The 25,805-nt window shown below is 46.8% G+C and overlaps 2 protein-coding genes across 2 annotated transcripts in view; one reads left to right on the top strand and one right to left on the bottom strand.

Moving 5' to 3' along the window:
* LOC310768629 (V-set and immunoglobulin domain-containing protein 10-like) overlaps nt 1-16,336 on the top strand; it is a 39,175-nt gene extending 22,839 nt beyond the window's left edge. The window contains exons 5-11 of the mRNA XM_083627119.1: nt 1,101-1,358; nt 3,218-3,493; nt 4,894-5,181; nt 8,203-8,325; nt 10,055-10,116; nt 12,032-12,163; nt 14,703-16,336. Coding sequence (XP_083483245.1) covers nt 1,101-1,358; nt 3,218-3,493; nt 4,894-5,181; nt 8,203-8,325; nt 10,055-10,116; nt 12,032-12,163; nt 14,703-14,786 — 1,223 coding nt within the window. The 3' untranslated portion in view covers nt 14,787-16,336. The remainder of the gene's footprint in view (nt 1-1,100; nt 1,359-3,217; nt 3,494-4,893; nt 5,182-8,202; nt 8,326-10,054; nt 10,117-12,031; nt 12,164-14,702) is intronic.
* The window catches only part of LOC310769055 (uncharacterized protein), a 272,930-nt gene that overhangs the window by 125,218 nt on the left and 121,907 nt on the right, over nt 1-25,805 (bottom strand). The gene's annotated exons all lie outside the window — the stretch shown is intronic.

Raw genomic sequence — 25,805 nt, forward strand, 5'->3', positions numbered from 1 at the left:
GGTTATTCAACATTCTGTGGTCACAGAGCAGGCTCAGCCCCATTGAGTTGTGTCGGGTGCACACCCCATTTAGAATTCATTTTTTAAATGTTCTGCAAACCTTGGGTTCCCCCCAAGCCTGTTGATACTTTGCTCTTGTGTGTGGGTGCCACTACCTAAGCAACATCACTCAGAGCTTCACCATCAGGAGTAAATGATACTAGTATCCCTCTCAAGGCCTTCCCCAAAGAGCCCTAGGAATTATAATTTGGTGAGATGCTAGGTTTCCATTGTAGAGTTTCCCATCCTTGTCAAAGAGTCCAGATTTCACCAGAAGTGGAATGACTGTTAAACCAGTGGAAGTCTGGTGTAGAGAGAGGCCTTTTCCTCTACAGCAGAAGTAGCTACCGTGGCAACTTCCAGCATCCCTGACCATCGCCCATATTGGGGCTGATGGGAAATGAAGTCTAAAACATCTGGAGGGCTTCTACTTTGCTCTACGTCTGCATGAAATCTTCCTTCTCTTTTGATCCGGCTTCTGTTGAACTAAATTCACTGCCTTTGCCTTTTAGGCAGGCATCTTTCATGCTTAGGTTTTTGTTTTTATTTTAACCTCAGCTATTATTAACACAAGCTTACCCTGCTATGTGACCCAGTTTAATGTTTTCTCCTCCCTTTAATGTTTTTTTATCTCAGATTTGTTTGTTATTATTATGAAGTTATGTTGATTTTGTTACGCATTCTGCTTTGAGAAGGTTTCTCCTGTTTCTTGATTTAGGGGCTTGACTTCTCCTAGAACCCCCACCCCACCTCCATGGCAGCCATTTTATGAAATCCTACATACCCCATGGCAGCCATTTTATGACTGGCACCCAACACACTTCCTCAAAATTCCAAATGTGCCCACTGACCCAGCAAGGTTGGCAAGCCCTGGCTAAAATTACCTAACCAGGCCACCTCTTTTCCCTCCCACTTAGCAAGAGCTGGTTCTGATAGCCGCATGCGTGAAACTAAGTTGTTTGAAGATCTTTTTCCTTGTTATGAAATATTCTGTCTCTCTGAATCCAGCCAATCTGATTTGTGTGTATGGTTGAGTTATCACTTTCTTTCTCCCCGCTTAGAACGACCCTTTGGATCCCCCCGTTGCTCTGTGGCCTCAGCAGACAATGGTACCGCTCTGCGTTTCATTTGTTCCTGGCCTGGTGGCTCCCCTATCCCGCAACTGACCTTCCGGGGGCTCCCAGGACACGAGGAGGAGGTCAGCACCTCCAACTTGCAGCGATTGCTGGTCTCTCCCTTCCCAGCTGAGCTCAGTGGCACCAAAATCATCTGTCTCGGACGCCATATGACCGGGCAAGGCAATTGCAGCTTGATTCCAGGTGAGACTAGTGGTTTTATGCTATTGAGACTAGCAGTGTATCACAGAGTGTTTGTTGTGGGGGAGGAAGGGAAAGGAGAATGTTAGCTGCTTTGAGACTCCTTTGGGTAGTGATAAAGCGGTATATCAAATCTAAACTACTAAACTGGTTACCAGAATCCTCCACAAGGAGGAACCGGAAGGCAAGATATGGGTTCTGGTTCTGGTGTAGTATTGTGGCGTAGCAGTCAGAGTGTTGGACTAGGACCTGGCAGACCAGGGTTCAAATTTCCATTGGGCCATGGAGCACACAGGGTGCCCTTGAGACAACTGTGGTCTATCAGCATGACCTACCTCAAAGGGTTTCTGTGAGGATAAAATGGGGACGGAGGGATCATGTATGTTGCTTCGAGCTCCTTGGAGGAAAAGGTGGGCTGTGAATGTTAACAATTAATAAGTGAGCTGTTACCAGCAAATGATGGGGTGCTTGGTGCATGGTTTAGGGGTGTAGGCCCCCATTAAGAGGGCTTAGCTAGTTAGAACCAGTGAGATTCAGTGGGCCGAGTTTTGCAGTTGCTTAGAAAGAGAGATGCTCACTTGCTGATCTTTGTCCCAGTCCCTTTCTCTCATCCTAACCTACCTCACGGGGTTGTTGTGAAGATAAAATGGAGTAACCCCAATATTTGTTGTCTTCAAATCCTTGAAGGAAGAAAATACAAATGTTATGAATAATACTAAAAAGGGGCACTGAAACTGAAAAGAACAAACTCACTATATTAGGCAAAATGGACATTACGAATCCCACTTGTTATAGGTTTGGGGGGTCAGTCTGGATGATATCCACGGGTTCCTTCCAGAACCATGATTCTGTATCGAGGTGGCTTAGAATCTAGTAGATGAAGCTGCTGAAACATCCAGAGCAATTTCTTTGTAAGATTAGTCAAGTACTTCCATCGACATGTCCAAAGAAGTTGCCCTATTACCATGGAGACAAATGGGAAAGCATTTTTTCACCTCACTGGGCTGGATGCCACATCATCCTAGGATATAGAACAATAGGCCAATTGTGTGAGAGAGTTTTTGGCTAATGCCAAAAACTTCAGACACGGTGGCTTGGGGCTCTCCTTGGAAACCCAGCTGAGAAGCGAGATCTGTTAGAGCACCTCCATCCTACACTCCGGTTGCATATATGTGTAAATAAAGCTAGATATCCTAAAGACATCACAGTCTGGGAATACTCTAAAGACACCACAGTCTGATGATGATGTGACTAACATATGGAGCTGCATTATGCTGGTACATCAAGCTGGCTGTTGTCTATGCTGACTAGTAGCAGGGTGGCGCTGTGGGTTAGACCACAGAGCCTAGGACTTGCCGATCAGAAGGTTGGCGGTTCAAATCCTCGCGACGGGGTGAGCTCCCGTTGCTCGGTCCCAGCTCCTGCCAACCTAGCAGTTCAAAAGCATGTCAAAGTGCAAGTAGATAAATAGGTACTGCTCCGGCGGGAAGGTAAATGGCGTTTCCGTGCGCTGCTTTGGTTCTCCAGAAGTGGCTTAGTCATGCTGGCCACATGACCCGGAAGCTGTATGCCGGCTCCCTCGGCCAATAAAGTGAGATGAGCACCACAACCCCAGAGTTGGCCACAACTGGACCTAATGGTCAGGGGTCCCTTTACCCTTACCTTAGCAGCTCTCCAGGGGTCTCTCTTCAGAAGGGGATTATCTCCCAGCCCTGCCTGGAAATGCCAAGGATTGGACCTGGGTTCTTCTGCATGCAGAGCAGATGTCCTACCACTGAGCTTTGCCACGTCTTCAATTTTCAGAAAGTTTTGTTTACCAGCATAACAGGCTTCCCTCCCCTCCCCCTAATCTCCCACCACAGAAGCTCCCTCAGGAGTTTTTCTCTCATTCCGGACATACAGCGGCACCGAAGAGTCCGTTACCATGGAACTGCATTGCCAAGGCACCTTCAACCCTGTGGAGATTGACTGGTTTCGGAATAGGGGGTCTCTCATTCCTGTCGGAGGCCGTTACCACCTGAACCCCGATCGAACGCAGCTCACCATCTGGAACTTCACTTCCCCAGATGACCTGGGCGATTACAGTGCCACCTGCTATAATCCGCTGGGATCACAACGTTCAAACCTCACCATCCTTGGTGAGAGCTCCTTCTACCACCACTGAAGTCCTATTTTCTATATCTATTTCTTTTCATGGGTTCCTAACACCAGCCTTTTGCTCTCTGCTGTAAATAGCAGCCAGGCAGCTACATTAGCTGAGGAAAGAGCAAGTGTAGTAGCCACCATTTTGGTTCCTGGCAGTGAAGTGTGAGAAGCTGGAATGTGTGCATGGGGACACCATTTTGAATGAGGGCGTGGATGCTCACTTTTCAAGACAAAGCAAGATTTGGGAGAGAAACAACCAATATGTCTTTTTAAACCATCCACGTCCAGCCTGAGGGAGGGGCTGTACTGGGTGGCAGGGCAGTTCTTGGCTTGAGAAGTGATTTGGGTAGAGCCAGTGTAGTGTAGTGGTTAGAGTGTGGGACTAGGATCTCGGAGACCAGGGTTCAAATCCCCACCCAGCCATGAAACTCACTGACCGACCTTGGGCCAGTCACAGTCTCTCAGTCTCACCCACCTCACAGGTCTGTTGTGAGTGATAAAATGGGGAGGAAGAGAACCATGTACACCTCCTTGACCTCTCAGACTTTGGGGGAAAGGGGAGGCCTAAGTGTGAAGTAATAAATAAAATGCCTTCTGGTGGGCCTCCTCCTACAGTGGTGAACCCTATTCTTGCCTGAATTAATTAATCCCAACCACATTATATTCCTGATCTAAATAATTCCTGCCTGGAAGTTGAGGGTGGGCTGGGGGTGGAAACTTCAGGCATTATACAAATATCTGTATTTTTTTTAATCCAATAGCAGCTGTGAGGAGAGGGGAGTGATGTAGTTTCGTAGTTTCCTGGAGTAAGAGCCATTAAACTCAGTGGAACTTATTTTGATGAGATGTACCAGGAAATGAACCCCTGTGTGTGTGTGTGTGTGCCCGCGCGCATGTGTTGAACATTCGCATTACTACTTCTCCAGTTATTATCAGACACTAGCCACCTAAGAAACTTTAAAATAAAATTTTAAAATTGGGAAATCTGCTCACCGATAAGACTATAGCAAGGATGCAGAACCTTTGTCCCTCCAGATACTTCTGGGCTGCAGCTCCCATCATCCTCAGCTGTTCGTCATGCTGGGTAGGTGATGCTGACTGATGAGAGTTGGTGTCCAACAACATCTGGAGGGCATGTCCTCAGAACATAGGAAGCTGCCTTATGCTGAGTAAGACCATTGGCCCCTCTAGCTCAATATTGTCAACACTTGTCCAGGTTTTCAGGCAGAGGCCTCTCCCAGCTCTCTGAGACCTTCTGCCTGCAAAGCAGATTCCCAGCCACTGAGTTACAGACATTCTGCATCAAATCTTCCGTATCACATCTGTTTTGGTCCTGAGCAGCAGGACTGTACCTGTTGGACTGCACCCTCCATGAGTTATCCTCTCTCGGCAGGTCCTTCGATCGCCGACTGGACTCTCTCTCACGGACCTCATCCTGGTTCTGCCTACCTGGCCTGGACCGTTCCAAATGGATCTGCAGTGACTAGCTTCTGGATCCAGATGCAAGGTCCTCAGCAGCACCGTTCAGCTGAGGAATGGAAGACGGTGCAAGTCTTAGGAGCCAACAACCGATCCACCACTGTTATAGGATTGGAGCCCCAAACGCCATACTCCTTCCAGGTTGTGCCTCGTTTGGGATCCCAAGCCGGGAACGCCTCTGTTGTTTACATCCTTCAACCAGGTGTGTGTTCCTGATTTTAGGAGAGACATGGAACAGGGTGGTTTGAGGATGGGGATAGCATTTCAGATAAGTCTAGAAAAATGACTGGTCCACAACAAAATTTGCTAGCCTATATTATTCATACCCACACCCACCCGCACAAATATAAGCTGCTCATATTGAAGTAAAAGAATTTGCACTAATTTTAGGCTGCATCTGCACTATGCATCTAAAGCAGCTTTATACTGCAGTCATACCTTGGAAGTCGAACGGAATCTGTTCCGGAAGTCCATTTGACTTCCAAAATGTTCAGAAACCAAAGCGTGGCTTCTGATTGGCTGCAGGAAGGTCCTGCAGTCATTCAGAAGCCCCGTCGGATGTTCCTTGGCTTGGTCGCCTGAAGGCAATTCTTCACTCACCACAGGCGACCAGGCCAATGGCCATTATGAGGCTGGTTTGAAGGGGGAAAGGAAAAGAGTCGGGTTTTATGGGACTGAATTGACACAAAAGGCGGCGAGAGTGCTTTAAATGGCTTAAAATAGTTTAGCGCCAGTACTAAGCGTTCACACCTACTGCTTTTAAAAAAGCACTTTGCAGCCATTTAAAATGCTTTGCCATAATTGTTAAAAATGAAAATCTTTAACGAAAAGTAAAATAAAGCAGAGGTTCACCAAATGTTCTCCTGCTTTAATCATGGGGTTATAAAAGCACTGCTTTCAGAGTCAGGAATATTTCCCCCCCAATGCTCCTAAATTATATGGTCACTACTGACCTTTCCCCCAATCCTGTTTGCTACTATTGTTTCCCCAATGCGCTTCTGATTTTGGACTTTTTCTGTAATACTTGGTCTCCTTCCTGCGAATAGTCACATGGGTGATCCCAGCCAGCTGGGGATTTTGTAGTGAACAGATAAATTTTATTATTTGTTGACATCAGTGAGGGCAAATTAAGCCAATTGAGAGGGAGGTGGTTGCTCCCTGGGAACAGTGGCATGAGCAAAACCAGGCAATTGTGATAATTAAGGATATGACATCATAACAACATAGCCAGTCAGATCTGGCTCTGTGGCCATGTCACTAAGGTCAAACAAAGCCAGTTCCAAGTGAGGGCAATGATACCCCCCCAAAAAAAAAATCCATTCAAATTATTTCACAACAAACTCTGAAAAGTTGTGTGTTGGAGGGATGCTTTTCTATGCAAAGGTTTCATGAAAAATGTCACACTATTATAAACCTAGATCACATTTACAGTACCCCTTGTCCTTTTCAGAACCTAACCCTTTTCAGATCTGGGGCCCTTCTTTAGTCCAAAGATGCATATTGCAATCCCAGATCTCTATTTTTAACAATATATCTATGATGGTGCTGCTGCTGTTAAAACTGAACAGTGGGGCCCAGCTCATCATTACCTGTGTGCTAGAAAACCCAAAGTCTGTGTTCGGAGTTGAGCCTGATTGCAGAAATCTCTTTAGTTCTGTGCATTTTGTGTTATTTCACATGGTTTAGTTGTTGTTTGATTGTTTAACAAGCCAGGGCAAATGAAAGAAGTGTCGTAGAGACACTTCCAGTCTTTCTTCTTCTGCCCTGAGATCTAGAAACTTGTTTCTTCTTTCTACTTTTCAGAAGAAAGCTACTCTTTCCTGAATGTTAAATTCCACTCTGCGTAGCAGTACAAAAACTTGTTATGTGAATGCACTGATCCTTCATAGCAAGCCATTTGCGGGTCCAGCGGCCCCACCATGCTTTTGCCTCTGATAGAAGGGTTTCGCCTCCTTGGACAACAGAACATCTCCTGGGCCGTGTGGCCTTTGTGGCTCTTGGTGCAACAGTTTCCTGTTCATGTGTGGGAGTCATGCAGAGCCATACCAGAGGCTTCTAATATTGCAGGGGCCCCCTGACCTCGTGACCAGCACTCCAAGCTTTACAATGTATTGGAATGTATTGACTTTAACTGGAGTTGTGTTTACTCTGGGCAATGACCTTATATGGCGATGGGTGGGTAAAAGTCAGAACCGGATGTAGGTAACGTGAGACATTGGCAAACGGCCATGCGGCTGAGGAGAACAAAGGGGGAATAAATCGGAGGAGGGCAGAGAAGGGAGCTGCTCTTATCCATCATGAAAATATTGCTGGCTCTCTGTGTCTTTTTTCTATGCTTTGCGCCACTTATGACGGCAGGCTCCGACATTCATGCCACTTAATATGTGCCTATCCTCCCTTTAATGTCCTGCGGAGTGTTCTGATGGTCCACAACAGGGAAGGGCAACCTGTAACCCTCAAGTGGGGTAATGGTTGGAGTGTTGGACTAGGACCTGGGAAACCAGGGTTTGAATCTCCACTCAGCCATGAAACTCACTGGGTGACCTTGGGCTAAGTCACCGCCTCTCAGTCTAACCTACCTCACAGGGTTGTTGCAAGGATGAAATGGGGAGGAAGAGAACCATGTACATTGCCTTGAGCTCCTTGGGAGAAAAGGTGGTGCTTATGTACGTAATAAACACACAACACAAAATATACAGATGCAGCTGAACTCCAGCTCTCGTCGTCACTGACAATTGTCCATGCTGACTGCAGATGATGAGTGCTGGAGCTCAGGTTTTTCACCACGGGCTTACAGTTTCAAGGAAACCATCTGATGAGGATCAGATTCCTGGCGTTCAAGACTTTTCTGGCTCTAGAATCCTTGATGGATAGGATCTAAAATAAGAAGCGAGGGTCAAAATTTCCGAGTCTTGGAAATTCTTCAGTCTTGCGAGACAAATATGTGAAGCTCAAGAGCTCCTCTGTGCAGTGGCGTAGCGTGGGGGGTGCAGGGGGGGCCAGCCACACCGGGCGCAACATCTGGGGGTTAGGGTTAGGGGGCGCAAATCCACGGGTTAGGGGGCGCAAATCCACAGGTTAGGGGGCGCAAATTACTTGCCTTGCCCCGGGTGCTGACAACCCACGCTACGCCACTGCCTCTGTGGACTGTGGCTGAGGTAGGACAAACCTGAGGACCCCTGTGTTTCTAACCCTGATTTCCTCTCCTTCCTCTGTGTCACAGATTCGAGTCTGAGCGCAGGCGCCATTGCTGGAATAGTGATTGGCTCAATCTTTGGTGCACTCCTGATCCTCGCTCTCCTGTTCTTGTTGATCTGCTTGATCTGGCCAATCTGCCTTCGGAAAGGTAGGCTGAACCACGAACAAGCGAAACACAAACTAACTGAATTGCTGATCTTTACCGATTGGGCGGGAAGCATCACATGGCATATGGGTGTGATCAGCTGACCTCCCTTCAGCCAGTTAAATACCAGGCATGGAAAGTCAGGCTCAAGAAATAGAATAACTATGTTAGTTTTAAACCACAGTTGCCCAACCCGGTGCCCTCCAGCTGTTGTGAACTGCAATTCTTATAGGCTTGGGACTGATGGGAGTTCTCAAAATCCAGAACGTTTGGAGGATGTCAGATGGGATTTTATTCTGTGGCCTGCCCTGAGACCTCTGGGTATAGGGCGGTATATAAATTCAATTAATAATAATAATAATGGCTGCTTTGAAGTTGATTGTGTAAATATAGGATAGAGAAATAGACACACACCCTTTCTATGCTCCACCCACCAGTTTCATTTCCCTAGTCCTGCCAAAGAACTCTGGAAATCAGATGCTGTCTTAAGGACTAGAAACTTGGATAGAAATGGAGACTCTCAGGGTACTGAAATCTGTGTTCACTGGGCCAGCTTTTGCATTTGACTTTGCCCAGGGCCGACTGAAGCATATCCGATGCTGTGGTACAAAGCTCTCTCCGGCGCCCTCCCCCCTGTTTCCCAGAGTTGTCCACCTTTTTTTAGGGAGGATGGCGCTGCCAGCAGGGCTGGAGGAGGCGGGCAGCGGTTGGAGTGTGGCTCCTCTGGCAGGGAAGAGGCGGAGGCTGGACGCGGCGTCTCCCAGCTCAGCTGGCTGCTTCGTGCAGTGGTGGCCATGGCAGACGGAGGCTCTGGGCACGGTGCTGCTTTGTCGCGGCATGGCAGAAGCGGGCAAGGGCGGCGAGCTGATGCCAGGAGGTGCCACATCCAGCCTCCACCTCTTCCCTGGCACCCTCCAGAACTTGGCGCCCTGGTGCCCCACACCACTAGCCTCTATGGGTAAGATGCCCCTGACTTTGCCCATCAGATATATATTTGGCATAAAGGCTTTTCTTTGGCCAAATGTGGGCATCAGTATCTGATACTACCTGACTGATATTTAACTCATTAATCCCTCTATTTCCGATGTTCAGGCATGACTGTTTTTTGCTCATACAGCTAAAGCAGAACATCCTACACACACTAGAGGGAGACTTGGAGGAGCCACATCTTTGTTGGGTGGCGGTGGTGGGGAACCCAAACCAGCCTGGTGAAGATTGAGCATGTTCAGTGGCCACAGAATGCCACACGTCTCTTGAGGGTGAGAAAGGGAACAGAACAGGGGGAGCAAAGTGGTGACTCCAGATATTGCTGAACTCCAGCTGTCATCAGCTGCAGCCAGCATGACCAATGGTGAAGAATTATGAGAGTTGTAGTTCGGCAATATCTGGAAGGTGCCACATTAATTGCCCCTGCATGGGAGTGTCCTGGAGGAGGGGGTAGCTGTCTGCCTTTAACAGCAATCAGGAAGACTCCACGCTGCAACATTTTGTTGCAGATCCCACTTGTACTGATACTAATAAGTCAGGAGGGGAAAATAATCCTCTAGCCCTTGTGCTGAGCTGGTCACAGTCGAAGAGGATAGGCCAATTGGGAGCTGGCTGTGATCACAACTAGCCAGAAGAGTTCAGTTCTGGTTCAGCATTCCAGGGGATATTTCTTTGGGAACTGAGAGACAGCCAATCTCACCATCAGTGCAAAGCTGTAGTGACATCAGCCTTTCACTCCTTGCAGCAAAGGAGAAGAAAATCCCCCCAACGCCACCTGAGAACCGACAACACTACCTGTCACGTCAGGTAAGATCAAATGAGATGCAAGTATAATAGGGATGTGTGTGTGTGTGTGTGTGTGTGTGTGAGAGAGAGAGAGAGAGAGAGAGAGAGAGAGAGAGGCCATTGTGTGCTGTGTTGAACAGTTGCGAAACTCACCTCTAACCAAGCGGTATCATTAATGTGCACAGGTGTTTTATAGCTAAGAACAATTAATTGTCTTTAGATGCTGATGTGTATTACTTCAGAATGTTATAAGGTATCCCTGATGCTGTTGGGGGGCCTTCCTCTTGTTCATTCTGCTGCTTTTAGGTTCTGCTTTGATGGCATTACTGTCTAAAGCACCACTTCCTCTCACTTGTAGCTGCTCAACTTTTGAGATCCACCTCGGGTGAGGGGAGCTTCTTTTAGGGGAAGGCACTTGGTGAGGCAAGGCAGAGAAAGGGTCTTCTTAGTGGTGGCACCTCTTATTTGAAACAGCCTCCCCAAACAGATACGACGACATTTAGGTGGCAGCTTAAAACCTACCGTCTGAGCACAGGTTTTGAATGATTGGCAATTTTCTGTTTTATGGATACACTGTGTTCCCACTCCGGATTTTTGGAGTGGTGGATCGGTGCTGTTTAAAATAGGGTTACCAGATGTCCCCTTTTCCCGGGGACAGCCCCCGAATTTGCAAATAAGTCCCCAGACAAATTCCATCCCCAGAATGTCCCCGGATTTCATTTAATGTCCCCGGGAAACGCAGCAGCAGCAGTCTCAGCAGCCTGGAGCAGTTGGCTCTAGCTGGCTTCAAGAGCTGCTCGGAAGTCCCCATATGATGGTGGTGCAGGGGCTCTAAGAGGCAGCTTCTGGGCTGCCTCCACCTTCCCTGACTCCAGCAACTAAGCTGTGAAGGGAGGCTTCATGTTGCCTATTGGACCAGCCTCTCAAGAGCCAGTGTGGTGTAGTGGTTAATAGCGGTGGACTCGTAATCTGGGGAACCGGGTTCGCGTCTCCGCTCCTCCACATGCAGCTGCTGGGTGACCTTGGGCCAGTCACACTTCTTTGAAGTCTCTCAGCCCCACTCACCTCACAGAGTGTTTGTTGTGGGGGAGGAAGGGAAAGGAGATTGTTAGCCGCTTTGAGACTCCTGAAGGGGAGTGAAAGGCGGGATATCAAGTCCAAACTCTTCTTCTTCTTTTTCTTCAACTCCTACTTGCGTGCAAGCGGGGGGGGGGGGATCTCTCAGTTAGGCAACGGGAAGTCTCCCTTCTCAGCTGAGGGATCCCCGCCCCCTCCTGCTTGCACGCAAGTAGGAATGGGATTGGGGCTGTTCCGATGGGAAGGGAGGCATCGCGCTGCTCTCGGCCTTCCTTCTCTGCCTTCCATGCCTGACCCACCGCACACCGCTTCACCACCACCACCACCGAAGAACCAACAACTCTGGGGTTGCCCAGGCTCATGGAGAAAGGAGATAGAAGCCTCGGAGGAAGGGGAAATGTGGCGGTTGAGATCAAGGCGGCGGCGGCCCCTCTGCCATTGCCACCTCTGCAGCATCAACGTCCTGAACGTGTAGTGTTTGTTTGTTTGTTTGTTTGTTTGTTTGTTTAAAGTGTCCCTGAATTCATTGAAAAAAATCTGGTAACCTTAGTTTAAAATGATTTTTGCTACCGGCTTCTTTTTGTCTGTTATTAGTGTTTTTGATTCTTTAATGTTATAGCAATTTACATATGTCACACTGTACCTGGGTAAGCAAGTGACTAATAAAAATCACAGACAAATAAACCAACCTGGTACCCTCCAGACAATGCCATGCTATAACTCCCACCAGTCCCAGCTAGCATAGCCAGTTGTCAGGGATGATAAGTCAGCAACATCCATGTTGGCTAATCCTGAAACAAATCATCAGTAGTTTCTCTCTCTGTGCGTGTCCCTATTCAATCTCTCTCCATCTTTCCAGTTCCCAAATGGCAACAAGCGGGAGTCGAATGCCCCCTCTTGGGGCAACCCTCGCTGGTCATCAGGAGACTCTGACATCTATGCTATTACCTACGAGGAACACCTACGCAAATATGGTGGCCCTGGAACTTTGGTAAGTGCTGTGGGAAACACACTGTTAAGCTGTGGCAAATGGGGCCAACCATAACAAGGCCATCCCTGTTCTACTGCTTCTGCGGCGCCACTGGGTGTTCTACTGGGGCATCAGACCAGCATTAACCATTAGCTAGTGCTTTCGCCTACAGAGCTCCTTCCAGTCTCAACCCCCTATTTATTACCTATTCTCTGCACAAAGATGCCCTCTCGTGTCCTTCTAATGGCATGGATTTTTGATTGACTGGCATAAGTGGCTACCCAAAGTCCTACTGCTTCAGGGCAAAAGCTGAGTGCACATGTTTAGCCCAGCCTGGGTTCCTGGGGAGCTTTAAAGTGTCAAAGAACCATGGTTTGCAAACTCCACATAGGCTGGGCTGAGTCACAAGTTGTCAAACTCCAGGTCAAATACAGATTGCATTGTGGCCTGTTCTTTGCAGTCTCAGCCAGGGAGCAGAAACAGGATGTTTATGGAAGCAATAGTGGCAGACAATAGATACGCAGCAGGGGTGGCTGTGTTCACCTGAGTGTGAGCAACAACTTGCCTGTGTGTGGTGGTGATGCAAAGTAACATTTTGGCAAGCAGGATAAGGCCGGACAACATGTGATTTGAATCATGTGGTCTTTGCCCTCCAGCACAGTTTTTCTTCCAGAAATTTCTGCATGTGTGTTGAGATCTGTGCCAGGGGTTAGCCCTTTGTTCTGTGTTGCAGTCCCAAACCACATCATGGGGCCTCAAGCTTGCCATTTGAAAGGTGTGGGAAAGTTCCTGTTTACTCTGTCCCTTCTCCCTTTGTGGCAATTGTAGTAATGAGGATCCAGATCTGGTTCAGGATTCCAGCAAGGGGGAAAGAGTCCTAAACTGTATCTATTCTTCTCCCTGCCAACTTTATTTATTCATGCATTTATTAAAATGTTTATAAGCTGCCCCTTGTCCAAAAAATGGATTTCAGGACTACATGCGAAGAGATTTTAAAATTACAAAACATATTATTAAAACCCAAACCAGCAGTGCAATAAAATTAAGAGGAATACAGCTATTCAACCAGCTTTAGGAAATGCAACAAATCTGAAATTGCTTGATCAAATAAAAAGGGTTTTAACCTGACAGTGAAAGGACCACAGCAGTGGGGGGTAGAGAGGGAGCAGGGGTGCCTCCAACCTTTTTGGGCCCATGGGGAGATTTGAAAATTGGGGAAACTGTTGTGGGCATCATGTGTGCACCACAACTCTTCCCTCCCAGGATATCACCTGCCCCCAATTCCCTGCTCTCTACAACACAATTAGGCTTGGAATAATGGCTAAAGGAGGTTTTTCTCCAGCCTAATTTCAGAAAGGGGAGATGGGGCCCTATAGCTGCCAAGAAATGGCTCTGTGGGGCCATATGTACCTGGTTGGCAGCCCTTGGAATTATAGGGTTGGCAGCAGGCATATTGTTCCTCCCCAAACAAGGCATTCCACAGGCAGGGTGCCATCACAGAGAAGGGCCTCTCTTAGGAGGCATCCATAATATACATCTTTGTCTAAGAAGGTTCATGGGAAAAAGACCTCTACTGGCATAGGAGCTTGGGAAGCTGCCTTGGAAAGTAACTCCAGGGGATCCTGATGCTTTTCAACCCACACCCCCAATTATTCTCTGGCTTGCATAAAAATCTGAGCCAGGGAAGAACTCCCAGCTCCCTTCGTCATAGGTACACAGGAAGCTGCCTTGTACTGAATCACACCAATGATCTCTCTAGCTCAGTGCTGTCTAGACTGACTGGCAGTGGCTCTTTGAGGCAGAGGACTTTCTAGCCTTACTTGGAGATGCTGGGGATTGATCTCAGGTCTTTCTGCATGCAAAGCAGGTGCTTTGCCACTGAGCTACAGCCCTTCTTCTAAGAGTGTATCAGAGCACAGGCATGTTGCTATGGGAGAAAGCACTCCTTCAGGTGCATGGGAAACATGCACACTCCAAGCCATTTAAGGACTGGCATTTTCAGTTGGGCTCAGTAGCAAAAAGAGAGCCAGTGTCATTCCTTTAGAACTGATATAAACATGGTTCCATCATGGTCAAACAGCAGGTAATGTGGTAGCTGATTTCTGTGCTAGTTTCCAAGCCATTTTCAAGGGCAGCCCCACATATAATGCATTGCAGAGTTCCAACCCTGCGTGTCATGGAGCACCCTGGCTATGGATTTTCCAAAGCTCCCTGAGAAATGTTGCCAGCCTTGCAAAAACTCTTTGAGCTTCCCTTCAAAATGGCCCAGTGTCTCTGAAGGAAGGTGGACCCACCCCACCCAAATTTTCTGTGAACTATGCTTTAGGCCAGGGGTGCCCAAACTTTTTTCAAAGAAAACCAGATTTGATGAAGTGAACTTGTGTGAGCGCTGACCAAAGTTGCTGAGCTTTTTAAAGGATTTTACCCCAGGACATATACTGCCACAGGGGCCAGATTAAATCAACCAGCGGGCCGGATTAGGCCCCCGAAATGGACTTTGGACATGCCTGCTTTAGGCCAAACAGTTTTCTGACCTCTTCTCTCTCCCATTTCTCTCCAGCCCATTAGCACCACGGACAGCAGCTCCCCCTTCCAACCTATACAACCTCGCACCAGGAATGTGCGCAGCGCTACTCAAGTCTGACGTTCTGAAGGTCCATCTTGGGCTGAAGAGGAAGCTTCAGACCAAGCACGGTCTTCAGTATGGGACCCAGGCCACCAAAAATGGAGCCATGCTGTCTTCTTGTGGGGCTTGACCGTGGGGTGTATGGAATTCAAGGTTTTCGAACTGGAGCTTTGGTTTCCTGGCATAATGATGAGAGGTGAACATGCTGTGCGGGATCTAGGGGTCTCAGGCAGCAACCTAGCCAACCCAGTTAAGGGGAACCCAGAAGGTTACATTGTGTGTAGATGACTTCTGATGAAATATTTCTGGGATTCTTTCATTGTGGCCACAGAAGGGATCTCTTGGAATGGAGCTGGTTACAGAACAGCTTGAGGTGCTGGGAAGAATCCAAAGGCTATCCAGAGGGTTAGGAGCTGGAGGGATGATACATTACCAAGAGCTCTAAGCTTATCCTTGCAACAGAGGATAGTGTGAAGGACAGCGATATGGGATACTGCCTTATATTGAGTCAAACCGTCGGTCCAGTATTTTCTGCATGGACTCACAGCAGCTGTCCAGGATTTCAGGCAGGGTTCTCTCCCAGCCCAACCTGGAGAATGAACTTGAGACTTTCTGCATGCAAAGAAGATGCTCTACCACTGAGCCACAGCCCTTCCCGGAGCACTGATGCTGTACAAGAAGTGTGTGAATTGGACGGAGGAAGGGCTGTCTCTTTGGAGAGGAAAGGTCTTGGTTGCCAGAGTAAAAATGTGCCTTTTACAAAACCACACCAGCGCATATACTTTTTTTTATCTTCACGCTGCAATGTTGCCTTTGCCAAAGTTCATCTTTGTGTTATCAAATGACTGGAGCCACATCTGATACTGATTTTTGGAATCTTCCCCAGACCTTCTGTTTTGAACGTATTCGAAACTGGTGGAGTTTCATACTTGAGTTTAGAAGTCCTGATCTGAATAAAGAAAAAAGTGATACTTTTAAGCTTAGGAAGAAGGTGCAGCTGTCTGATTTGATCTGGACTGCTGAGAAACCGGAAGACGTGCTTCCCGATCTTGACTGGTGGGAGATAATGGGATGCCCTGGTCTTCTCTAGGGGTGGTATGGAGAAGGATTTCCGATTCTGAACTATTTTGGAAAAGTGAACCTCGGAAGCTGCTCCCACAAGATGGCCACCAACCTGGACGATTTTAAAAGAATGATGAAGGATAACTATCCCCATTCTGTATGTGGCATGAATAAGCTGGCCAGAAATGCAGATATCCCTAAATGAATAACTATAAAAATAGCTACTGGCAGCAATGGCTATGTTCTCCCTCCACTGTTGGAAGCAGGATGTGCCTTTGAAAACCAGTTTCTGGGCATTATGGGGTTGGGAGAGACTGTTCCTGTGCTTAGGTCCTGCTTACAGACTTCCCAAAAGGCATCTGTGGTTGGCCACTTCAAGAAGAGTGTCCCAGACTAGATGAGACTTTGGCCTGATCCAGCAGGGCTCTTCTTATGGTGTTTTATTTCAGCAGGTTTCCTAACGGGGCCTTTTGTCCTACTTTACAGAATACAGCATTTTCCAAGAAGCATCTGTTGTGTGTTTCCCTTTTTTTCCGCATCTCATAAATAACTACAGTAGTGTAATCAACTGAAGTGGGTTATCCCTCTTCCTTCCTTCCTTTTTTCTGAAGGAACTGGTATTTCTCTGCATGCATTCTTAGCACATTTAATTGGTTATAACTATCACCGTCCTGTATGCAGAATCGGTAAGTTGGCCAGAAATACGGATCTCCCTAAAGGAATAATTATATATGGTCTGAAACACCTTCCTTAAATAGCTACCGGCGACGGTGGCGACGTTCTTCACTGTTGGACGCAGGATATGCCTTTGAAAAACAGCTGCTGGGAATCACAAGTGGGGAGAGTTGCATTTGCACTCAAGTGCTGCTTGCGGACTTTGCATAGGTGTTGGGTTGGCCACCGTGAGATGAGGGTGCTGGGCTGGGTGGGCCTTTGGCCTGGTTCAAGAAGGCCTTTCTGAAGATCTGAAGGTGGGGTGTGCTGGACGTTCTGGTCTCTGTTGTGTTACGAGTGTACTGTACTCCCAGCATGGAAACGGGGAGTGGGGGCGGCATTTTATTCTTTCCCATCTCCATCCTCCTGTCTAATGGACCTCTCCCATTCTTTTGTGTTCCATTTACGCCAATGATAACTCCGCATGCTCACTCATTGATATCTGTGTGAGCAATTCATCTATGTGACTTTAAGAAGACATCTGAAGGCAGCCCTGTTCGAGCTCCGAGGGCCTTCTGGCAGTTCCCTCACTGCGAGGTTAAGTGACGTTACAGTGAAGCAGGCAGAGGGCCTTCTTAGTAGTGGCTCCCTCCCTCCTAAATGGGGTGCGCACCCGACACAACTCAATGGGGCTGAGCATGCTCTGTGACCACAGAATTTTGAATAAACATTAAGGGTGGGAGAAGGAGTGTCTTCACCCCATTGCTCAGCCAGGACACGGAGTTTCAGCTCTGAGGGCCTTCTGGTGGTTCCTTCACTGCGAGAAGTGAGGTTACAGGGAACCAGACCTCCCATCAGATGTTAAGGAAATAAGCAACTATTGACTTTTAGAAGTCATCTGTATGGGGAAGCTTTTAATGGTTGATGTTTTACTGCGTTTTTAATATTTTGTTGGGAGCCACCCAAAGTGTCTGGGGCAACCCAGTCAAATGGGTGGCATGTTAATAATAACAATAATAATAATAATAATGGCAGAGGAGAAGGGTGTGGAGGGATTTTTTCATATGCTTCACTTTCATTTTGCACAATGAGCTTGGAGGTTCTCCCCCTTCCTGGCCTGCAATTGTTAACAATGCTAATTTCTTCCTAAACGGAATAATTCATATGAATTATTCTGTTTAGGAAGAAAATTGGCATTGTTAAAAAAACCAAAAAACTGCAGACACAATAAGAGAACATAAAATACAAACCCACAACCCTCCAGCTCATTGTGTAATACCAAAGTGGCAGATCAAATAAGCTTGCTGATGAGGTTTCATATTGTTGCTCTCCATAAACAAGCAAGAATTCCCCTTATGGCCAGAACAAAGGGGGCTGCATTAGTAAGAAAATTAAAACTGTGTTATATATTAACACAGTTTTAATTTTCTTAGTAATGCAACCCCCTTTGTGCCGGCATTAGAGAGAGTTCTTATTTGTTTCTGAACAGCAAAATGGAATGATTTTAATGAGTTTTTCCTCTACAGAAGGGTTACTAAGGTGGGGTGACGGAGACACAATCTGGATAGGGAAAGGAGACAGCCCCCCAAACAGGTATTAAAGGGACAGATATAGCATTTCCACTTATGGGCTAATTAAGTTTGTTTTTGAGTATGGTACTCTGAAGGCCAGATGGTGGCAATTTTTTTGCTGTGAAGTTTTGTCGACTTGGTGCAGCTGGCTTCTTGCTTGCAATAGAGCACATGAAACAAGTTTACAGGTGAGGAAGGAGGAAACAAGAGATCTAGCAGCAGGTCCACTGGATATTTTTTGCTTCTGCACAGTGAGAACTGGCAATGAGAATTGAAGGGGAGTGCGCGCTGAGCTCCATCCATCACCCATAAGATGAAGGGCCATGGGGTTGTCATGGCCCCATCCCTCTTAGGATGCAAGGGGGAAGCCAGTCTGGCCCCAACCAACAGGCCCGAGAAGTCAAGATGCTTGAGGAACTCAACCTCTGCAAATCTCACCATGGACTGATGTGACCCACAGATCATACTGTTGCAGGGCTGGAAGGAACCCCAATCATCATTATTATTACTATTATTATTATTAATCATCATCTAGTCCAACCCCCCTGTAATGCAAGAATCACAGCTAATGCTCCAGGATTTGGTTTTCTGAGGTCTTGCTTTTGTAACTGCTTTTGCGGGATCTGATTTCTTTCTGCAGGGCCCATAAGACAGAGTTGTTCCGCCTGGCCTTTGGCTTGGAATCAACTTGATCCCCTCCCCCTCTATGCTTTTTCCTTTCTCCTTCTGTGTTGGAACTCCTATTTGGGGACTTCCCTGGCTTTTTTCTGGCCCATGTAGGACCGGTCTGGATAGTTGGCCTTGGTGAAGATTTGACGTTTTCATCCCCCAAAAGTTTTTGATTTGAGTTTCTACTGAAATGAGGCTGCATTTTAATGTTGTATTTTAATCTTGTTTTTAAGTTGTATTTTAATCAATTGTTTTATACCTGGTGTTAGCCACCCTGAGCCCGGTCTTGGCTGGGGAGGGCGGGATATAAATAAAATTTATTATTATTATTAACGCAAGGTAACAAAGCTCAAGCGTGCTGCTCCAGATGGCAATAATGTGATAACCTGGAGAAGCATCACAGAACAACTAATAAAGTGATGTGCTAGTGGTCCAGTATAAATCAACCATGGCTGCACTTGTGTTGCATCAATGACACCTGCCAAACACAAACACACACACACCCCACCAGTCTGCAGGTTCCCCTTTGTTCCTTAGCTCTCTTTTGCAAGGATTCTCTTTCTTCAGAAGCGACAGGTAGCAGAGGGTGTGTTGAACCCACCAGCATAATAGCACACGACTGGGCAACACCATACGTCCCCCCTACCAATATTCACCTATATAGTTTGACTTCCTTCCCTTGCCTCTCCTCAGCCTCCCAGGGATGAGCTTTTGGTATTTAGCCCTGCTAATCTGTCTTGATGGCTGACTCCCTCCTGGCTCGTCAATCATTTTTGTTGCTTTTAAATGGGAGCCGTGATGAAAGCTAAATGAATAGCAGCGCCGTGATGGGCAATTGCTCTGATTGGAGGCTGCCCAAGGGAGGGCGGCAAGGGGAAGAAGAAGAAGAAGAAGAAGAAGAAGAAGAAGAAGAAGAAGAAGAAGAAGAAGAAGAAGAAGAAGAAGAGAGAAAATCAGTCAGCTTTGCGATGAGTTGAGGAAGGAGCTGCAAGGAGACTGATAGACACCTTTGTGTTTCTGGGGGGACAGACCTGCAAGGGGGACGTTTTCACAACCGGAGCCAAGTCACAGTAATTTACTTCCAGCAAACAAAAAATAGGAACTCTCTGCTAACATGAGATCTGGGTACATGTGCCCTATGCTAGTGCCTATTCTGTGCAGATGGAGAACTTCTTACCTTCCAGGGATGGTCAGTCTACAACCAGGCTAGGAGACCCTGTGGATCTCCAGGTGTTGCTGGACTACAACTCCCATCATCCTTGACCTTTTGCCATCTGGGCTGGGGCAGATGGTGGTGGTGTCCAACATCTGATGGAAGGTCCTCATGTTCCCCATCCTTGTACATACACACCTATGAATTACCGGCATGACAGAACAGGCCTTGAGGAAGCTATCACCCTCCTTGGATTCCAGCTGCCTTCAACCCCAGCCCACATTCCCACACATCCAGGTATCAGGACCACAGAGTATTTGTGGCTCAAGCCTTCCTTCCCTCTCTGCAGCCCTGATCCAAATGTCTCCCTGCTAGTGATGGGCAGATCTGTCACCTTGTTTCCTTTCAGTTCCTCATTTTTTCACTCATTAGTTCATTTATCCACATTTTCAATCACTTTCTGAATATATGGGGTTGTTTTTAAACGTTCCATGAAACACCTTAGTGTAAATTTCTCCGAATATCCACATTTTTTCAGAGTGATTTTCCTTATCCTGACACATTTTGTGCGCTGTTTTTACTAACAGATGTCTTTTAATACACATTTCAGTCCATGGCATGCATTTTTGGACACGTGGCTTGTCCGGAGAACTGCCTTCCAAAATTTGGAGAAGTGCAATATTTTGAAATATGGCTTCTGTTTTGGTTCCTGAATTCTTTTGGCTGGCACAAATTAAGCAGGCTTGCCTGTAAATTGTTTATTTATTATTATTTATTAAGTTTATATACCACCCTTCATCCGAAGACCCTAGGTTGGTTCACAACAGAAAAAAAATGTAAATGTGAACCAAATTAAATTTGTCCCCCACCCCTCTCTGCTGCATTCCACCAGCTGCTATTAGCTGCAAAGAGGAACATATAAAGGCACCATATAGTCCTAAAATGTTTTCATATATGAGGTTAACAGCCTAGAGGGGGAGACTTGGCACTGGGGAAACTCTGATGCTCCAGATATTGCTAAACTGCAACTCCCACCATCCCTGACCATTGACCATGCTTTCTGGGACTGATGGGAGTTGTAGTTCAGCCTGGAGGGTCAAAGGCTATCATCTATCTATCTATATCTATCTATCTATCATCTATCTACCTATCATCTATCTATCTCTATCTATCTATCTATCTATCTATCTATCATCTATCTATCTATCATCTATCTATCTATCTATCTATCTATCTATCTATCTATCTATCATCTATCTATCTCTATCTGTATCATCTATCTATCTATCTATCATCTATCATCTATCATCTATCATCTATCTATCTATCTATCTGTCTATCTATCTATCTATCTATCATCTATCTATCATCTACTGAATTCATATTCCACCCTTTCCCCACCAAGGAGCTCATGGTTCTCCCCCTCCTCATTAAATCCCCACAACCACCTTCCGAGTTGAGAAACAGTGGCTGGCCCAAAGGCCACGCAGTGAGCTCCATGGCTGAGTGAGGATTTGAACCCTGGTCTTCTAGATCCTCGTCCAACATTCTGACCATTATGCCACACTGGTTCTCTAAGGTTCCCACACTTAGTGTAGGGGGAAGAGTTAATTTGTGTGTCCGTGTCCGCCCCCGATGCTTTTCAATCCCCAAAATGGCATTTGAAATGCATTCACACATCTCTGATGGGGGTGGGGAACCCCAAATTTGGCCCACCTGGCCTCCTTTGACCCATAGGGATATTTCGTCCAAACCACTCCCACTCGCCCTACACAGCTGGATCCTGCAACTGGGAAGCAGAAGTGAAGTCTCTGCACATCGGCTGATGTACCTGGAGTTCAATCCTGCTTGGTCCCGGAGCGCGAGCTGGTTCTGCTACAGAGAAGGCTGTGCCCACAGGAAGAGAGCAAATCCTCTGGGTCTCTGCAAAGTCTGATAATTGGGTTGTAAGATCATAAATAAATCTCTCTCTCAGCTGTCTATATCGCGGGCAGTGACATAAATAATGCAGCAAGTCTTCTACTTCATTTTGTCCAGAAATGCAAAAGATGTTCACTTTGTGAAGCTTTCCCATAATTTCTGTGTAAGAATGCTGAAGGCATCGTTTGGAAACCTAATGTGGGGAAAGATTTTTCTTAAATAACTTTGCAGGTGAGGATCAATCTTGTAACGATCGCACCACCACGAGAAATCAGTTTTTGGGAATTATTTTGCCCAATGCAAATTGTCAGTTAATGCAAATATATTATCTTTGACCAATTCTTCTTTCTTTCTTTGGTGGTGGTGGTGGTGGTGGGGGGTGAGTAGTGGGAGGGAGGCTGATACTCATCTACTAATCTAAGAAGATCTGATGATAAATTATATACCAACATTAATTTCTTGCACTGCATAGCTCAAGTTGACACCTTGGGGAAGGGCCTGTCCTGACACACACCCAACCCACACAGACAGAGGTCTTTACTTGGAAGTTAGAAAGAGACCGTCATTCAGGCAAGTAATGATCCAGACTTAGCAACAGACACGGGAGTCGCAATGCAGGAGTTCAGGACTGGATGGAAGCAATGGAGACGTCCCAAGACATTTCCTCACCCCCTCACCGAGTCTGAAGGTGAGGCATGGCGCTTGCGAGACTCTCTCACCTTGTGGGGATATTGGCATTGTGTGATCCCTCGGGGCAGGTGGGTCTTCTCCCATCTGTAAAGGTCCTAGGTGACAAGACTGCACCCTGCTGCTCCAGCTTTTGTTCAGTTGGTGCTGGACCCTGTTAAGCCTCTCCTGCCCCAGTGGCTGAAGGCTGAAGGAGACTGGTACAGATATACTGTGCTAGATGTCTAACTCAGTTTAAGACAGTTTGATTCCTCACACCATCTCTTCCACCCTTTGCTGCCCTATGTCCATGTGTTTGTGGCCACCTTTAGATATCCTCTAGCCCTTGTCACAGCACGTGCAACTTCTAAATTCCTGGTGGATCCATCCCTCCTGCCCCAGGAAATCAGCACAACACTGGCACCCTAAATAACTGGGTACTTAGGGCAACAAAAGCCCAACCCTGACTCCTCCTATTCCAGATGCAACGGGTAGCATTCCCGAAGCCCTGAATGAATCCCATCCACAGAGCCAGCCTGGAAGCCTCACAGCCAGCTGTGTCCCTGGTCCAGAGGCAGCTGCTGTGCTTGATGCACAACTTCAGGCAGGAGGGAGCTGTCCAGGGTCCTGACAGCCAAAGCAAGAAGGCCAAGAGCCAGCCAGACTTGACAGGATGGGATCTGACAGCATCTTCCTGCTGTTGCCTCCCTTGCCTCCTTGTCCACACCCTGCCATCCCATTCACACCCTCCCTTTCTGCCTGACTGCTGTGCCCTCCCCAGAGCATCAGCCCCAGGCATGCAAAGGAAAGCACCAGCTGTTGAGCAAAACTGACAGGGGACAAGCTGAGCTGATGGAGAGAAGACAGAAATCATCTTGTGGTTCTTTTGATGTTGCTTCAGGCCAGCCTTTCCTCTCTTTTCCTCCCCCTCCCTAAGGCGGTTCTTCCTCCCTCTCCAACTCTTTATGTACCATGCTGAAGTTACAATAACAGCCTTGAAAGCTACTCTCTCTCTCTCTCTCTCTCTCTCTAATATCTATCTATCTATCTATCTATCTATCTATCTATCATCTATCTATCTATCTATCTATCTATCTATGGGACAGGATAGTTGTCATTCCAATGCAACATGCAAACATCACACTGCAGACTAATATATCCAGAGTAACTACCACCCTCTCTTTCACTTGATGAGTACAGTGAAATGTTATTTCATAACATCTATCTATCTAAGGGACGTGGGTGGCGCTGTGGGTTAAACCACAGAACCTAGGACTTGCCGATCAGAAGGTCGGCAGTTCAAATCCCCGCGACAGGGTGAGCTCCCGTTGCTCGGTCCCTGCTCCTGCCAACCTAGCAGTTCGAAAGCACATCAAAGTGCAAGTAGATAAATAGGTACTGCTCTGGCGAGAAGGTAAATGGCGTTTCCGTGTGCTGCTCTGGTTGGCCAGAAGCGGCTTAGTCATGCTGGCCACATGACCCGGAAGCTGTATGCCGGCTCCCTTGGCCAATAAAGCGAGATGAACGCCGCAACCCCAGAGTCGGCCACAACTGAACCTAATGGTCAGGGGTCCCTTTACCTTTATCTATCTATCTATCTATCTATCTATCTATCTATCTATCTATCATCTATCTATCTATCTATCTATATCTATCTATCTATCTATCTATCATCTATCTATCTATCTATCTATCTATCTATCTATCTATCATCTATCTATCTATCTATCATCTATCTATCATCTATCCATCCATCCACCCATCACCTAAAACTTTCTAAGCACTATACATAATCTTAAAAGATAAGACAATCCTTGACTGCTGGCTCACAATCTAATAGACACAGCACAAAAGGAAAAAGGAATGAGGAGGGGAAAGGAAAGGAAGTGATGGATCAGCTGCTCCTTCTCCAGCTGATCAGACGCCAAGTTTGTCTCCCCCTTGATGTTCTCTCAGTAGCTGTTGGCAGAGGCCAGAAAGTGCTTTCCTTTGGATTTGTAGTCCTCAGGTTATCCATCTATCCACCTATTTAATCTCTGTGTGTGACACACCCACCTCTAAGGTGCTTTAAAGGCTGCCACATTTACTACTTGCTGCCTCCATGCATTCATACCTGCCAGAAAGGAGGCCATCCTTTGTCCACCTGCCCAAAGACAGTTCTGGATAAGGGGTTACTAGGCCCCACCAGACAATCAGGTCTTGTATTTGCTATATACTTTTCTGCCTGTGTGAAATAAGTTTCTCACACCACTTCCTCCTAGATTCCCTGGAAGGTGCAAGAACGACCCACTTGCCAAATGGATCTGAATTATTGGTTACTCCCAGGGTGGCCCTCTCATCAGCGTTAGGCATAATGGTACGCTTTTTTTAAAAAAAGGCCCCCTCTCCTGTGTGTAATTTCCTTCTTTGGTGTAAAATGCAATGATCCTTTCTGCACATGATAAGTGATACCATTCCATCATCGTGCAATTATGCGGGTCTTGGCAGAAGCTTAAAATGAAATTCATCCATCCATCCCTGGCTGGAAGAGATTCATAGCAGTTTGAGGAGAGAAATAATGGTCCAATCTAAGTTACCTTAGGAGCTGCGTCATCTTGTGTAGTTCTTCTCTCCTGCCTGCTTTATTGGTGTTGTTGGACTCCAACTCCCACCATGCCCATTAACTGAACATCCCTGCTAGCAGGACCCGACTGCAAGAACACTCTCCCATCCTGTGGCTTCCAGCAGCTGGTATTTTGGAGAATTTTTGCCTCTGACTGTGGAGTCAAAGCATAGCCATCATGGCTAGCAGCCACTGAAAGCCTTCTCCTTCATGAAATTGTCTGAACCTCTTTTAAAGCCATCCAAGTTGGTTGAGCAAATCACTTCCTCTTGTGGCAGTGAGTTCCATAGTTTAACTATGTGCTGTCTGAACAGAAGCACTTTCTTTTACCTGCCATGACTCTTCCAACAGTCAGCTTCCTTGGATGTGACTGGCCGTGCTGGCTTTGTCCCGATGGGAATTGGCATCTACATGGCCACAGGTTTTCCCCATTCCTGAACTTAGACCAGGCATGGAGCCAAGTTAGGAATGGCTGGGAATCTTTAATGGCAGTGTGTGTGTGTGTGTGTGTGTGTGTGTGTGTTTGGATATTTTGAAGACTTCCCATGCACCACTGTGTCATGGCTGGAGTGAGACTCGGGTCAGTATGTAAGACACAAGCTCCCAACATCAGCGAAGTTAACTCCTCATGAAAATTCATTAGCATTTTGGTGCAGATGCCTCCTAATGTAAACATTTTTGCAAAGCAATTTTCCTTAACGTAACAGGTTTCCGTATGTCAGTTTCACTAATACACACAT

Source organism: Podarcis filfolensis (genome assembly GCF_964270895.1).
Source record: "Podarcis filfolensis genome assembly, chromosome: 8".
Classification (NCBI taxonomy): domain Eukaryota; kingdom Metazoa; phylum Chordata; class Lepidosauria; order Squamata; family Lacertidae; genus Podarcis; species Podarcis filfolensis.